Source organism: Moschus berezovskii, chromosome 5, assembly GCF_049115385.1.
Source record: "Moschus berezovskii isolate FMDL1 chromosome 5, NW_MosBer_1.0, whole genome shotgun sequence".
Lineage (NCBI taxonomy): Eukaryota > Metazoa > Chordata > Mammalia > Artiodactyla > Moschidae > Moschus > Moschus berezovskii.
The window spans coordinates 76,547,706-76,565,458 of NC_142464.1; the positions used below are offsets into that span (position 1 = coordinate 76,547,706).

Below are 17,753 nucleotides of genomic sequence, written 5' to 3' on the forward strand. Positions count from 1 at the left end.
TAATAACTATCATTAATTCATATTTATTTTGTTTATTTTTAAAAAGTCATTAAAAGCAAAAACAACTACTGTTAGGCTAATTCCAATTACTGCAGTTGAAAAGGGTAGGTCACCTGCATGAACTGAAATGATGCTTCAAAATCTTCTACAGGATACATTTTTACTCGGAAAAATTTCATTCCCATTATTAAGCTGATGACGCTTTGTACCACATGTGGACTTTGTTCCTTTTGCCGCAGTTCTTTTAATTCTGTTACAAATTTCTTCCTCACAGCCTGAAACCTTTAAAATACATGGATACATAATTTGATATGAATTAAAAATACTCATGTCTCACATGATATTTAAGGTTGAAATCAAAATGTGTTTTACCTAAACACCATCTCCTTTCTCTGCCCTCATCAAAACTACCAGAAAAATATATAGATGAAAACAAAATAATTTGTTATATTAAATTTGTTATTCATTTAGTTTTTCAAATCAAAAATGCCTTAGGGATTAGAAATTAGAATTTCTTATTCCATATTAGAATTAGAAATTTTTATTAGAATTATAATCTCATTGCTATAATACCATCAATACAACACTACTACCACTTAGCAATAATCATCATAAAAATAAGATCTAATAACCCACCCATAAAACATCCATATGTAAATCAGAGAGTGTCTCTAAATTTTAAGGTTCTTTTTTAATGAACTCTGCAATTTGAGTGACAAGGAGGACAGACTGAAGCTATACATTTGTTTAATGAGAGAAACCAATCAACTGTAGATTACTAATTATCACTAAAAATTATTATCTTCTTACACTGTAGAAAAACTGAAGAAGAAGAATGGGGGGACACTGCTCTCACAATGTGAATAAGCTACAGAATCATGATGCTTTCAAAACAATGAGCACCATATTGGATTCAAATGACCCCAGTTGTTAAGGCTACTAAGTTTTTCTTTGTTTACACTGCAAAAAGATATCTGATAGCTTGTTAATCAATAATACTTAATTTACCCTCTATATATTATGAAATATATAATATATATTATGAAAAATACAATAAACAGATTGCTTATATTAAGTGAAGAGTTTACTGTTAACGTTACTTGGGGAAACTAGTTCTTGAAAGTTAAAATGACAAAGCATACTACCCAATGGTCACTGACTACATATTAATATTAATAAATATAGATAATAATTACATATTAATGAAATATGGACACATGATAGGAAGTATAACTTATCTATTTCCATTTAAGTCTTGGAGAATACAACACCATTTTCCATGAAAGTATTCTTTTGCATTTTATAAAGAAAATATAACGTGAATAAAATTCCTTCCATTGCAATAATCTTAGAATCTAAAGATTTTTTCTGTTATTAAATTTCTCATAATAATTATTAGTCACTATAATCAAAGGAAATTCATAGACAAGACTCTAAAAGACCCCCAGCCTTTCTCTTTCTCCTCACCCCTTTCCCACCGCACCACCTTTCCTCTCAAATGCTGGTGTCGTCAGCCCAACCAAATGCGGATCTGTCCACGTCTTTCCTCACGCTCACTGTATATGAGGGTGGAAAACATCTCATTAATGCTCCGAGTGGCATTTCTCTAACACTAGACCAGCGAGTGTGCTCAATCGCTCAGTCATGTCCAACTGTTTGTGACCCAATGGACTGTAGCTGCCAGGCTCCTCTGTCCATGGAATTTTCCAGGCAAGAATACTGGAGTATTGATTGCCATATCCCACTCCAAGACCAATGAGACTGAGCAACATTTCATATATTTACCTTATATTTACTATCTTTTACTATAAATATTTTTATTTACTATCCTTACCATCCTAGATTTAACTTAGCTATGATGCAGGGTTCTTCTGAATCCAATAAAACTCATGTATTATTTAGCATTTCTAACCTATATTCCTGATAGAAAATCATTTTCAATAAAAATCAAACTATCATGAACTACAGGGCCATAAAAAGAAATATATCATTGCTCATGTTTTAGTAGCTATATTCCTGAGACAGGGATTCACTGTTGATTAAATATAAATGCAATATTAAAATATTATTGTCTAAGTGATTTCAAATACTCCAACTATATTCCAAGTTCTATAGCATTGGGTATACAAGGGTCTCTGGTAAATTACAAACGATAAAAAAAATACTAAATTAAAAGATGCGTGCATACTAAGTCACTTCATTTGTTGTGATCTTAAGCACTGCAGCCTGCCAGGTTCCTCTGTCTATGGGATTCTCCAGGCAAGAATACTGGAGTGGGTTGCCATGACCGCCTCCAGGGGATATTCCTGACTCAGGGATCGAACCCACATCTCTTGAGTCTCCTGCATTGGCATGCAGGTTCTTTACCACTAGTGCTACCTGGGAAGCCCAAATTAAAAGATAGTAAATACTAAATAAAATACATTCAGTTCAGTTCAGTTGCTCAGTCGTGTCCGACTCTTTGTGACCCCATGAATCACAGCACGCCAGGCCTCCCTGTCCATCACCAACTCCTGGAGTTCACTCAAACTCACGTCCATTGAGTCGGTGATGCCATCCAGCCATCTCATTCTCTGTCATCCCCTTCTTCTCCTGCCCCCAATCCCTCCCAGCATCAGAGTCTTTTCCAGTGAGTTACTTAGTATCAAAATCTAAACTACTAAACGTTAACAATAATTGCATTTGCTCCTTTAGAATTTAAAAGGTTGTTATATGATGATTTCAGGCCCAAAGACTGACTCTTTAAATAGCACCCAAGAAAATCTAAACTGATCCTTTCTGCCTCATAGATTTCCCAATAGGAACAAAGGCAATTCAAAATCTTCCACAGTCTTTAAAGTAAGCACAAGATACAAAAGACAAGCATCTTTTTTAAAGTGTTTACTATAATTATGGTTCAATACAATCAATGCATGTAACTCCTAATGAATAACCCTTTTTATGGAGTACTCTAGTATATCTTATCGTCCCTTTATGGTATGTCTTCTATCTATTCAAAACTCTGTTCAGTATTAAAACAAATTAAGATGGTTAGAAAGAAGACACTGCATTGCTATCTCAGAAATAAAAGCACTCAACTAGAAACCACTAAAAGTAATTATTAGCTTTGACAAGAGTTCGAAAAACACTTCTCATAGTACTGTGAAACATAGGGAATAAGGTAATGATCTGACAATTTTTGGCAATTTCTGACTTCCTTAATTCAGGCTTTATGGAAAACACCAAATAAAGAAAACAATTTGTAGAACTGAAGTATGGGTGTCACTTAAAAATCCTCTAAAAACACAGTAGCAAAATAATAAAAAGTGAAGCCAACTTCACAAAATTCTATGGAAAACAGAAATAATAGACCTAAAGTGGTTAGTGTCTATTCTGTCAGTCAGTAATGAGGCATTCTAAAACATATCAAGATCAATGATTTATGAAACTTACTTTGATTGGGCAAGAACGCCTATCACTTCTGCATATAAATCTGCAATAATATGCACATTCCCAGTGTTGGTTCCTGAATATCTAAAGCAACAAAAAGTACAAACACATTATTTCATTAAATTTTTCTACAAACTCTCTTTCATAATAAACCTGAAAATTCCTTATCAGGGTGTTGTATAAATTTTCTCTGAAGATTCACTTGCAGGATGATAAAAACCACATGAATTTTCCCGTCTCTACATTTTAATTTGCCAGGAAATTTAACCTGATTCTTAAAAATCCAATCAATGGTTTTAAGAATTATTTTTACAAAATCCTTTCCATAAGCATCTTGTGTGGATTAAAAAACATAAAGGCATAACTACTTTGAACTCCAGTAACAAATAATTGAGGAAAATTCAAATTAACAATCTAAGTCTAGACTGCAGATAAAAGTAACAATGCCATAAGTATTTTACTTACCCTTCCTTATGTTTAAAGTGCTTAAAAGCTAAGTTTAGAACTTCGTGAACTAAGGGATCAGGCACAGGATGAACAGGAATCTAGGGAAAAAAAAAAATTATGTGCCAAATAGGTTATAAGTCTTTTATGAGTATTCTCATCATTTCAACTAACCAAATTAATAACCAATTTTAACTTCCGTGATATAATCTATTACTAATCTGTCAATCTTTCCCTTTTCTTAGAATTTTATTATTTTTCTCTAAGAATTTAGTTGAACACCTACTTTGTTGTTTAGTTGCTAAGTCCTGTCTGACTCTTTGTGACCTGGTAGACTGTAGCCCACCAGGCTCCTTTGTCTATAGGACTTTCTAGGCAAGAACACTAGAGTGGGTTGCCATGCCCTCCTCCAGGGGTTCCTCCTGACTCAAGGATCAAACCCAAGTCTCCTGCATTGGCAGGTGGATTCTTTACAACTGAGCCACTAGGGAAGCCCTCAAAATCTACTTCAACAAGTTCGAAATTCAAGAATATTAGCTTCATAACCACAAACCCTTAAACTACAGACTATGCAGATGAGAAAACAGTCTTTGTTGTACTTTGTCTTTCAGAAACTTAAAAATACACTCCTGGCTAACTCTCTGTGACACCTATAGGAAAGGGAGTTTTGACTGAGCCAGGTCCATATTCCATATAGTCCGAAATTCTACCATAATAGTATCCAAAAGGAACTCCAACTTCAAACAATTTAAAATTAGTTATGGTTTTACTAGTATTAGAAATTTCTCATTTAAATGTTTGTTTTATTTAGTTCTTTAAAAATTACATGTTAGTTCCTAACATGGAAAACACATCAAAACATTAAAACCAGAAAGTAAAATCCCTGCCCCTTCCCCCATATATAATCACCACTGGTATATATCTAGTTGCAGGTTTTTTCCTACACTCACCCACCCACACACCTTATTTTTACTTAATGGAATGATGCATCCTTCCCTGTCAGTACTGAGCACTCCTTACACTATTTAGCAGTCATATAAAACTCTGTGTATATCATACTTTATTTAATGAGCTCCCTATTAATGAACATTTCATGCCAGATTTTCAATATATATGATGTTATACAATAAACATCTTATGTACTTAGCATTATTTACTTTTATGGCTCCATGGGAAAGAGTTCAAAAGGAGGAACTGATGAGTTAAAGATTATCCAAGTCATCATTTATAGAGATTCTAGTTCTTTATATGTGGGGGTCTGTTTTTGACCTCTATTCTATCAATTAATTCACATCTATACTAAAATCATACTGTCTTAATTATAAGAGCTTACTAATAGGTTCTGATGTCTGGCACTGCAAGGCCTCCCTATTTTTCTTCCGAGACAGCTTGGCTATTGTTCTTTCCCATTCAATTTAGAGCCATCTTTTCTAGTTTCACAAAAACTGTCTGTTACAGATTAATTTGGGGAAAACTATATTCTTATACATTTCCATGAAATATCTCCCTACTTCTTTACAGGCTTTCAGGAAAGTTTTACAATTTTCTGATTTTGCCTTTTGTTATTCTTAAGACAATAAACACATGAAGAGATGCTTGCTTTCATCAGTAACAAGAATGAAAATATACAGTTCAGTTCAGTCGCTCAGTCATGTCCAACTCTTTGCGACCCCATGGACTGCAGCACGCCAGACCTCCCTGTCCATCACCAACTCCCAGAGTTTACTCCAATTCATGTCCATTAAGTCAGTGATGCCATCCAACCGTCTCATCCTCTGCCGTCCCCTTCTCCTCCTGCCCTCAATCTTTCCCAGCTTCAGAGTCTTTTCAAATGAGTCAGTTCTTCTCATCAGGTGACCAAAGTACTGGAGTTTTAGCTTCAGTGTCAGTCTTTCCAGTGAATATTCAGGACTGATTTCCTTTCGGATGGATGGTTGGATCTCCTTGTAGTCCAAGGGACTCTCAAAGAGTCTTCTCCAACACCATTGTTCAAAAGCATCAATTCTTCACAACAAACTGTGGAAAATTCTTAAAGAGATGGGAATACCAGACCACCTGACCTGCCTCCTGAGAAATCTATATGCAGGTCAAGAAGCAACAGTTAGAACTGGGCATGGAACAACAGACTGGTTCCAAATAGGAAAAGGAGTACGTCAAGGCTGTATATTGCCACCCTGCTTATTTAACTTATATGCAGAGTGCATCATGAGAAATTCAGGGCTGGATGAAACACAAGCTGGAATCAAGATTGCCGGGAGAAATGTCCATAACCTCAGATATGCAGATGACACCACCCTTACAGCAGAAAAGCAAAGAACTAAAGAGCCTCTTGATGAAAGTGAAAGAGGAGAGGGAAAAAGTTGGCTTAAGACTCAACATTCAGAAAACTAAGATCATGGCATCTGGTCCCATCACTTCATGGCAAATAGATGGGGAAACAATGAAAACAGTGACAGACTTTATTTTTTTGGGCTCCAAAATCACTGCAGATGGTGACTGCAGCCATGAAATTAAAAGACCCTTGCTCCTTGGAAGAAAAGTTATGACCAACCTAGACAGTTTATTAAAAAGCAGAGACATTACTTTGGTTTTTCCAGTAGTCATGTATGGATGTGAGAGTTGGACTATAAAGAAAGAAAATACACAAGGTATCATTTCACCCTTAATCGATGGGAAAAAAAACTAAGTCTGACAATACCAAATTGTAGAAATAAGGTAAATGAATAAGGGCTCACAAACATTGCTGGTCAAACTTTAAATCAATTTTTTACATAGCCTGCAATCTAGTGAAGACCACAGTGTATCACCACAAAACACGGTACTTGGGCATAGGGATTGTTTTAAGTTGAAGTCAATAGAGAAAGAACAGATGAGGGAAAAGCACTCTGCTCCCCCTTTCTCCCGGAAAGCAGCCTCCTCTCTTCCTTTTCCCTAACCAAGAAGAGGACAAACCACTGTTACTAGAAACACAAAGCAGGCACAGAGATGGAGCTGCACAAAGAAGCCTCACTAAATAGTCCTTGTTTCCCACTGGCTTCCCCCATGTATTTACCTTCCCACGATTTACCATCTCTAGGGGCCCAAACTCTTTTCCTTGTCTTGTCACTTCTCCACAATGTACCGTTCTTTGTTAAAACAGGTTCTCAGGTTCAACCATTCTTTGAGTCTTCACTTCTTTTCTGTGAAGGCCTCGAGATGTATATGTAGTAAACCTTCTCTTCTACTAAGCTGACTTCTGTCAGTTTAATCTGTAGGCCCCAGCTAGTAAAACTGAGAGGGAGGAGCTCCATTACACTAGCAGTTATACACATTATAAGAAAATAAGGATGTTAAGCTACATACTTCATAGATTAATCTTAGTAACATAATAGTGAATGAAAAAATTAAATCCCAGAGGAAAGAAACAGTATGATATAACTTTTTAGAAAGTTCAGAAAAACAAGAAAAATTTAATATATTATTCAGACATACATGAAAACATTTTTTAAGAGTTAAGGGAATAATTAACATAAAAATCAGTATGATAGTAAGGAAGTAGCCAGGGAGTGAAATAGGAGCTTTACATAATTAGGATTAAAATTTTAGGTAATAGTTGAGTTCTCAGTCTTAGGTGGTAGACTCATAAGCAACCATTACACTGTAAATAAATACACAGGTAGTCATGCAGAGATCAACGACAAAAGTGTGTCTTGAACCAGGATTATAATTTATCCAATCTGTGCATCTCAGGGTCCAATTAGAACCAAACACATAGAAATTCTTTACGTTTGCTTAAAATTTTACCAGCTGAGCTACCAGGGAAGCCCTAAAATTATTAATAATATAGTTTATAAAACACCTCATCAATAAGATGAAATTGTAATAAACATGTTAAATATAACCAAGAAAGTCACAAACTAGACTGGGGATAATAAAAAAAATTATAACTACTCAGAGATGATTACAATGTTTCTCGGGGATTAGATGAAGAAGAGATTTATATTTAAAATGAAGATGACTTATTTCTTAAAAAGATTAACCAGGTGCTTATCAGGAGGAGGCTGAATTTCAGCCTTAATAATGATCAGGAACTAGTTCAAAAGTGGTGGATATAAGACAGACATTAGATAAGAATAAAGATAATTAAATTACAGTGAGGGGGAAGAAATCCAATAAGGAACTATTAGTTTATATTTACTCACTTTAATGAGAAGGTAACCAAATTCACACCACAGTTAGGAGAGCACTGGGATTTTTTTTTTAATTTATTTTTTTATTGGAATATAATTGCTTTACAATGTTGTGTTAGTTTCTGCCATACAATGAAGTGAATCAGTTATATGTATACATATATCCCCTTCCTATTGGCTCAGATGGTAAAGAATCTGCCTGCAATGCAGGGGACCTGGGTTTGATACCTAGATCAGAAAGATCCTCTGGAAAAGGGAATGACCACCCACCCCAGTATTCTTGCCTGGAGAATTCCAAGGACAGAGGAGCCTGGTAGCTATAGTCCATGGGGTCACAAAATATGGACACAACTGAGAGACTAACACTTTCTCTTCCTCTTGAGCATCCCTCCCACTCTCCCAACACCCTACCCCTCTAAGTCATCAGAAAGCACCAAGCTGAGCTCCCTGTGCTATACAGCAGCTTCCCACTATCTATTTTACGCGTGGTAGTGTATATATGTCAATATTACTCTCTCAATTCATCCCACAGTACTAGGATTTTTGAAACACTGTCTCAAGCAGAGGGAGGCACAGCAGCTGACATGGCTCTAAAAGGCTTGTGGTGAACCCTGACTCCAGAACCAACAGCTACAGCCACATCTTGGCTAAGTGGCTCAGTATTTACTATTGACCAGAAGAATCAGAAAGAACATTCATCTGAAATTTCCTAGAAATGGGTACTGTCCTAAAAGCCTGAACTTGAAATTCAATTAGAAGAAAATGTACTCTGAGGGATACCCCCATGCTATCCATCATATAAGGGCTGAGTAACCAGCTATGAACAAAATCTCTCAAGGTCTCAGACAACCTTTTAAAAATAACCTGACCTTACAAGAAAGAAATGAAGTTTATGCATCAGTTTGTAGAAGCTGAGATTTTTAAATGCCATGCTAATAACCGTGCGTGACTGCATGCTAAGATGCTTCAATCATGTCTGACTGTGTGAACCTATAGATTGGTGCCTACCAGGCTCCTCTGTCCATGGGATTCTCCAGGCAAGAATACTGGAGTGGGTTGTGATGCCCTCCTCCAGGGGATCTTCCCAACCCAGGGATCGAACCTGCCTCTCTTACATCTAACCTGCATTGGCAGGCAGGTTCTTTACCACTAGCCCATGATAATAACAGACCAGGATCTAAATTTATTCTACATAGCAAAGTTAGAGAGCTCAGCCTCCAGAACAGTCTTAACCTTTCTCTCCCATTGGTAAACTGAAATTATAAACCCCATATTCCTCTTGCAATTAGGGATACTTTAAGTAGGAATTTTATGACTGACTGCATAATTATAAGAAGCTTTCCAATCTTTTATAGGCAGACACATCCCACCATTGTAGAAGCATAATGTTAATAATCACATCTCACTGATATAGGAATTTTGGAATACTGGCTGGGACATTAAGTACAATCTTGGCATGGCAATCTTTTATGTGGTACCTTTAGTACCTCTTCTTAGGGCAATACTATTCACCTCATATTAACAACTTATTGACCAGAGACATATTAATACTCACTTATATAATCAAATTGCAGACCACAGGAGTTTGCTTCTGCAAAAATCCCCCAGTCAATAACAAAACAAAAGAAGAAACTAAAACCAGTAACTCCAAAATGCTCCCTTAAATTCATACCAAGCTGCTCAACTTATTATAAGTAAATTATAATCAAATCATTATATAATATTGTAAAATGTTTTCTTCATTAGAGTGATAAAAGATGTCTTTCTACACTTTTTATCACTCTAATGAAGAAAAGCTGAGCTTTTCTATTCACTAGTTATATAACCTGGAGGAAGTTTCCACTTTTTTACCTGTGAAAATTGCGGATAATAGATTAGAGCCCGTGATGACCAGACCAGAGATAAAAAACTGAGAGAATGCATTACAACCGGAGATTGATTCTTGTCCTTGCACTTTTTCTACCCTTCTCTAAAAAGGACTAGGACAAAATTCTTACCTCCTAGGAAGGTAGGGCAGATGAGGGAACTAGAACATAGGACGGAGACACTGAGGACAAAGCCTCGTAGGGAAAAATGGCAGTAATCCAGAGTTCATTAGGAAGCAGGGAGGCAGATGTATTCTCCTAGCCTGATCTTCCCCAGACTGGGCCAAACAAAATATGCCCAAAGGTAACTAAAAGGTTACTGAGATCACCGCTATCGTCCCCTATGTCCCAGTTGTTGTTGTACAGTTTACTGTCATCTCCAACTCACTGCGACCCCATGGACTGCAGCATGCTAGGCTTCCCTGTTCTGCACTATCTTCTGGAGTTAGCTCAGATTCATGTCCATTAAGTTGATGATGCTATCTAACCATCTGCTGCCCTCTTCTCCTTTTGCCGACAGTCTTTCCCAGCATCAGGGTCTTTTCTAATGAGTCAGCTCTTCACATCAGGTGGCCAAAGTTTTGGAGCTTTGGCTTCAGCTTTGGTCCTTCCAATGAATACTCAGGGTTGATTTCTTTTTGATTGGTTTGATCTCCTTGGGACTCTCAAGAGTCTTCTCCAATACCACAGTTCAAAAGCATCAATTATTCCTCAATCAGCCTTCTTTATGGTCCAGCTCTCACATTTGTACTTGATTACTGGAAAAACCACAGCTTTTGACTGTATGGACCTTTGTCAACAAAGTGATGGCTCTGCTTTTTAATATGCTGTCTAGGTTTGTCATAGCTTTCCTTCCAAGGAGCAAATGTCTTTTAATTTCATGGCTGCAGTCACTGTCTGCAGTGATTTTGGGGTCCAAGAAAAAAAAATTTGTCACTGTTTCCACTTTTCCCTTTCTATTTGCCATGAAGTGATGGGATTGGATGCCATCTTAGGTTTTTGGACTGGTGAGTTTTAAACCAGTTTTTTCATTATCTTCTTTCACCCTCAAGAGGTTCTTTAGTTCTTCTTCATTTTCTGCCATTAAGTCCCAGTAAGCCCTCTGATTAACCCATCGATGGGTAAAACAAAGTAGATATCTACCACTAGGTGACGCCAACCTTTATTCGGGGAATAGGCTGTATATGGATCAAGCAGCCTGACTCCCAGAACTTCCTGTAGAGCTCACAGCGCTAATCATACAGGCTGGCGCCAGATACATCAGTGACCTTGCAATAATGCGACACTACATTTGACATGAATAAAATTTTCTGTGCCTCACTCACTGTGCTGTGTTGCGTTTTTACCATAATGACTTCCTCACAGGGATGTCTGGTGTGCTCTAGGCCGGAGATATGAAACACAAGCTAACTTAAACCCATACTTGCTCCTACATGGTCTTGACTGGCTCCAATTATGCCAGAAGTCTAACAATGACAGCTAGGAGCACTACTTAGCCATGACGTGTGCTCTCTATTACTACCTTAATACTGAACTACCAACACTTTCCAAGTGTCTGTGTGCTGGGTATTTGCCAGGCATTTTATATACATTATGACACTTCTAGCAACCTGACATGGTAGTAGTATTTGTCCCCTGTTTTGCAGATGAGAGGACTGAAATTTAGAAGTCGGAGCATACTTCTCTAAAATATACTGTGCGCTCAGCTTCTGATCTATGAAAATACATTCAATAAATGGAACAAATGAGGAAAAAAACTTTCAGTTTTATCATATTGTAGCTAGAAAAGAGAAAGAGAAACAGAAGTGAGAGAAGAAACATTATCTTAGTTTTAATTTTTAGAAGAAAAAAAGCACAACCTCTAAAAATTTTAAGAATGGACACTATTAGAATGCTCAGATATTCTTGAAATTTCTACTTCTCCCCCTTACAATAACAACAACAATTCCCAAACCGAATCTCCAAAAAGGGGGGGTGGGGTGGAATCCTATTTCAGTTTATAGAAAAAAGTTCTACTTCATGGAGTAATTAATGGCCTCATCTATAGTATCAAGAATTTTTCAAATCTTGTCATTTGCATGACTAGAAGCAGCTCAAATTCTACCTGAACATTCAAGAAGGATATATCAAGTAGACTCTAAAGAAGTTTTATTCCAAAGCTATTCCCTAAATCTAATGCTTTCAGCACATCATGAAAGTGGAAAACCACAAAACCAGATAAGGTATGTATACCTGAGAGTCAGCAACGTTCTTTCATGATGTAAATAACCAGTCCTCAATGAAAAAGAGTTAATAAACTCATGACTCTGCAAAATCACAAATAACATCATAACGTTCGGGGCTGCTCACAAACATCTAAAATGTCAATGTCAAATGTGAAAATCCTAAGGATCTACTACTCCACCTTCTGATACTTCACAATAAGGACCGATAAGACTAAGCCAAAAACTTTAAGTGGCTCTAGGCCTGGTTTCCTAATCTTGTATGTTTCAATGAACAAGTATATGGCTAAAATTCAATATGAAAAAACAATTCCCTCAAACATTCTAAATGTTATGCTGCTGCTGCTAAGTCGCTTCAGTCATGTCCGACTCTGTGAGATCCCATAGACGGCAGCCCACCAGGCTCCCACGTCCCTGGGATTCTCCAGGCAAGAACACTGGAGTGGCTTGCCATTTCCTTCTCCAGTGCATGAAAAGTGAAAGTGTCAGTCGTGTCTGACCCTTAGCGATCCCATGGACTGCAGCCTACCAGGCTCCTCCATCCATGGGATTTTCCAAGCAAGAGTACTAGAGTGGGGTACCACTGCCTTCTCCGTCTAAATGCTATGGTACTGTTTAAATATGCTTTTTATCAAGGATTCTAAAGCCTCTGGTACTAACATTCTAACATTTGCAGTCAGCCATGACCCCAAAATTCTTCTTCTGACTTTCTTGAAAAAAATAAAATTAGTCCTTTATCATCTTGATTTAATTTTGTTCCCATGATGAATCACACTGATTTAACCAGATTTTTTTCCATCACACTTATATAATCTCAATCCTTTGTCTAACTTATGATTTAAACTTTAATTTTATAAGATGCCTGTCATTTCACCTAATTTTATATCACTGATTTTACCAATAAGAATAGTTTTATTTAGAAAGAGAACTAGCTTTATAATCTTCAGCAAATCATTGTAACTAAGAACATTTATCTATAAGATAAAATCAACAGATAGCACTTATTAGACACTTCCCATGTTCATATTATTGTATTTAATTCTCATGATTCTTTTATAGAGGAAAGAAATCAGTGAGTAATAACTTGTCCAAGTTACACAGCAAGTAAATGACACAGCTGGGATTAAAAAACATTCCCAAAATGTATCAGAATGATCAGGTGGTATAAGGGATACAGAGCTCTTTGTGTATTGTGAAGAGTTCTAAATATGTGATTATGACATGTAATAACGTGTGATAAGGACATGACAAATTAATAAAGAAACAAATAATTTGTAATATATGAGATCAAGCACTAACCCACAAACAATATGTACTCCCCTTTTAAGACTGACCCAATGGCCACCTCATGCGACAAGTTGACTCACTGGAAAAGAGTCTGATGTTGGGAAGAACTGGGGGCGGGAGGAGAAGGGGACGACAGAGAATGAGATGGCTGGATGGCATCACCGACTCTGTGGACATGAGTTTGAGTGAACTCCGGGAGTTGGTGATGGACAGGGAGGCCTGGTGTGCTGTGACTCATGGGGTCGCAAAGAGTTGGACACAACTGAGCAACCGAACTGAACTGAACTGAACCATGTATCGATATTTCATTACACTCCAGGTTACTCATGGAGCCATCCATCTCATCAAAATAAAACTGAATCACATTTTAATACATGTATATTATGTGGGACAAAAGTAACAGCATAGTAAATTCAAAATATACTACCATTGATTACCCTCTGAATCTATTAAACCCTACATCATTTTGACACAGAAAAAAATTGGGTTCGTTCGTCATGATAGTTCAGAAAGTTCTATTGATTTTTACTTCATTTTCTGCAGCTGCAGTAATTTTGAAGAAGCTAAAAAGACTTGCCTTTTACTGGGAAAAGAAAACCTATATAGGATTTTAAATAATGAACATCAAAAAGATGCTTACTCCTTGGGAGAAAAGCTATGACAAACCTAGATGGCATATTAACAAGCAGAGACATTACTTTGCCAACAAAGTTCCGTCTAGTCAAAGCTATGGCTTTTCCAGTAGTTATGTATGGATGTGAGGGTTGGACCATAAAGAAAGCTGAGTGCCTAAGAGTTGATGCTTTTGAACTGTGGTGTTGGAGAAGACTCTTGAGAGTCCCTTGGACTGCAAAGAGATCTAACCAGTTCTTCCTAAAGGAAAACAGTCCTGAATATTCATTGGAAGGACTGACACTGAAGCTGAAGCTCCAATCCTTTGGCCACTCAATGCAAAGAATTGACTCAATGGAAAAGACCCTGATGCTGGGAAAGATTGAAGGCAGGAGAAGGGGTCCACAGAAGACAAGATGGTTGGATGGCATTACTGACACAATGGCCATGAGTTTGAACAAGCTCTGGGAGTTGGTGGTGATGGACAGGGAAGCCTGGTGTGCTGCAGTCCATGGGGTCACAGAGTCAGACATGACTGAGTGACTGAACTGAACTGATACTTTTAGTATATATTTTATTTTGGTATATATTTCTTTGATGAGTGCATTTGAATGAAAATATGAGCATAATGGTAAACGAGAAAAGGGATATAAATGTTGTTGTACAAAACAAAATAATATAACATTGTAAAGAAATTATACTCCAATTAAAAATAATTTTTTTAAAAAAGAAATGTTAAGTTGAAAGGGAACTGTAGGTTAGAAGAGTATGAAAAAAGAACCAAAAACAAGGATGAGCTGTGAGAGCCACTGTATTTCCCCTTTTTACACTTTGAGTCCATGTGAACCATGGATATGAAAGGATTTTGTGCAGAGGACTCGAAAAATGGGCCTGAAAGGATTTTCTTAGGTTTACGGACTAGAAGAGTTATCTGGACTATCAGATTCTTTAAAGGAACAGGAGGAAAAGGAAGATCAAGACAAAGACAATGGGGAGGGGTAAAAGGACAGTTGAGAAGGAAGGGTAAGGGGAGAAAGAAAACCCTCCAAGGGTTTGTCTGTGCACTGAAGTTCTGAAGCCAGTGCAATTATAGGTAACTTTGAAGTGAGAAGAGAGACCAGTTGCTAAGTGGAAGACCATCACTGCAAACAAAGGAGAAAAGGCATAAAAGAGCCAGATCATGGAGGGGCCTGAAAGTCAGAGCACAGAGTTTGCAATTTCTTTGGCTAGGAGAAGAAATTCCTCTATCATTTAACTAAGAAATGCAAATACTGATGACTAAACTCCTCACAAGATCTACATTTAGCATGAGATCAACCTTGATGGGGCTTCCCAGGTGGAGCTAGTGGTAAAGAACATGCCTCCCAATACAGGAGACATAAGAGACATGGGTTCGATCTCTGGCTCGGGAAGATCCCCTGGAGGAGGGCATGGCAACGCACTCCACTATTCTTGCCTGGAGAATCCCATGCACAGAAGAGTCTGGCAGGCTATGGTCCATGGGGTCACAAAGAGTCGGACACAACTAAAGTGACTTCGCATGCATGTAACCCTGATGAACGCAAATCCCAAGTCTGTTCATGGTATCATACTTCTGGTTCTGACTTCGGCCCTAGGATCTAGGATCCAGCTAAACTGAGAGATCACAGAAAGCAAATCTGGCTTTCAGAAAGCACAACTTGCAGAGGAAACTTCTTTCCCACATTGACCAAATAAATCTTTATGAAAGGTACAAATTAAAGTGATTTTACCAGACTGGTTCCAAATAAGAAAAGGAGTACGTCAAGGTTGTATATTGTCACCCTGCTTATTTAACTTATATGCAGAGTACATCATGAGGAACGCTGGGCTGGAAGAAGCACAGGCTGGAATCAAGATTGCCGGGAGAAATATCAATAACCTCAGATATGCTGATGACACCACCCTTATGGCAGAGAGTGAAGAGGAACTCAAAAGCCTCTTGATGAAAGTGAAAGAGGAGAGTGAAAAAGCTGGCTTGAAGCTCAACATTCAGAAAACAAAGATCATGGCATCTGGTCCCATCACTTCATGGGAAATAGATGGGGAAACAGTGGAAACAGTGTCAGACTTTATTTTTGGGCTCCAAAATTGCTGCAGATGCTGATTGCAGCCATGAAATTAAAAGACACTTACTCCTTGGAAGGAAAGTTATGACCAACCTAGATAGTATATTAAAAGTAGAGACATTACTTTGCCAACAAAGGTCCATCTAGTCAAGGCTATGATTTTTCCAGTGGTCATGTACGGATGTGAGAGTTGGACTGTGAAGAAAGCTGATCGCTGAAGAATTGATGCTTTTTAACTGTGGTGTTGGAGAAGACTTTTGAGAGTCCCTTGGACTGCAAGGAGATCCAACCAGTCCATTCTAAAGGAGATCAATCCTGGGTGTTCACTGAAAGGACTGATGCTAAAGCTGAAAGTCCAATACTTTGGCCACCTCATGCGAAGAGTTGACTCACTGGAAAAGACTCTGATGCTGGAAAGGATTGGGGGCAGGAGGAGAAGGGGACGACAGAGAGTGAGATGGCTGGATGGCATCACCGATTCGATGGACATGAGTTTGAGTGAACTCCGGGAGTTGGTGATGGACAGGGAGGCCTGGCGTGCTGTGATTCATGGGGTCGCAAAGAGTCGGACACGACTGAGTGACTGAACTGAACTGAACACGTTTATCTATTTCACATATTCAAAGTTATTAAACTTTTATTTTAAACAAAAAATAAGAAAAATTTATTTTTATCTGTGGGTTTCAGATATTCAGATGTCAATATTTTTTCACATACATTGTAAAAACAAAGGCAAACTACACATGATTACACAATTCAAATATTTTTATAGTGGTTATGTCAAAAAAAGACTATCAAACCAATTAACTTTTTATATCTTACACTTGCTTTTTCATGCCACATTAGGTATTCTATTCCATTTTATACAACAAAAACAAAACTCCCTGTCCAAACATGTCATATGCAAAAAATGATTTTTTTTTCTTTTAGGTGACCTGATTTTTTCTTTTCCCAAAACATTACAGCATGCATGGCTGGAAATACATGGATCATCTTTGAATGCTGTATAAGTTTTTAAAGACTACAAACTATGGAAAACATACTTTCACATCAGTACAGGCACTTATACTTGTACTGAGCGTGAATAGTAAAAATATGTATAACATGATAGCTGACACTAAGTTTCATATTTATTATATCTTCACTATCTATGTCACTGAGATGGTGAGCTCAGGAGTGCAGGACCTAGAACAATGCCACCCAACAGCAGGCATTCTAACACTTATTGAATGAATGAAAGTGAAAGAGAAAGTCATGTCCAACTCTTTGCAACCCCATGGACTGTAGTCCATGGAATTCTCCAGGCCAGAGTACTGGAGTGGGTAGCCTTTCCCATCTCCAGGGGATCTTCCCAACCCAGGGATCAAATCTAGGTCTCCCGCATTGCAGGTGGAGTCTTTACCAGCTGAGCCACCAGGGAAGCCCAAGAATACTGGAGTGGGTAGCCTATCCCTTCTCCAGCAGATCTTCTTGACCCAGGAATCAAACCGGGGTCTCCTGCTTTGCAGGCACATTCTTTACCAACTGAGCTATCAGGGAAGCCCGTTGAATGAACAAACATAAAGAATTCATTATCCTGAAAATCATTTGCACTTGACAGTTCAGATCACCCCCACTGCTCAACAATCACTGCACAAT

The 17,753-nt window shown here is 37.7% G+C and overlaps 1 protein-coding gene across 11 annotated transcripts in view; it reads right to left on the bottom strand.

Moving 5' to 3' along the window:
• The window catches only part of FRYL (FRY like transcription coactivator), a 271,149-nt gene that overhangs the window by 110,388 nt on the left and 143,008 nt on the right, over nucleotides 1–17,753 (bottom strand). For all 11 annotated transcript variants that reach the window (XM_055434641.2, XM_055434638.2, XM_055434637.2 and 8 more), the window contains 3 exons: nucleotides 3,895–3,974; nucleotides 3,433–3,513; nucleotides 114–282 (listed from right to left, as the gene is read on the bottom strand). In XM_055434641.2, coding sequence (XP_055290616.1) covers nucleotides 114–282; nucleotides 3,433–3,513; nucleotides 3,895–3,974 — 330 coding nt within the window. The remainder of the gene's footprint in view (nucleotides 1–113; nucleotides 283–3,432; nucleotides 3,514–3,894; nucleotides 3,975–17,753) is intronic.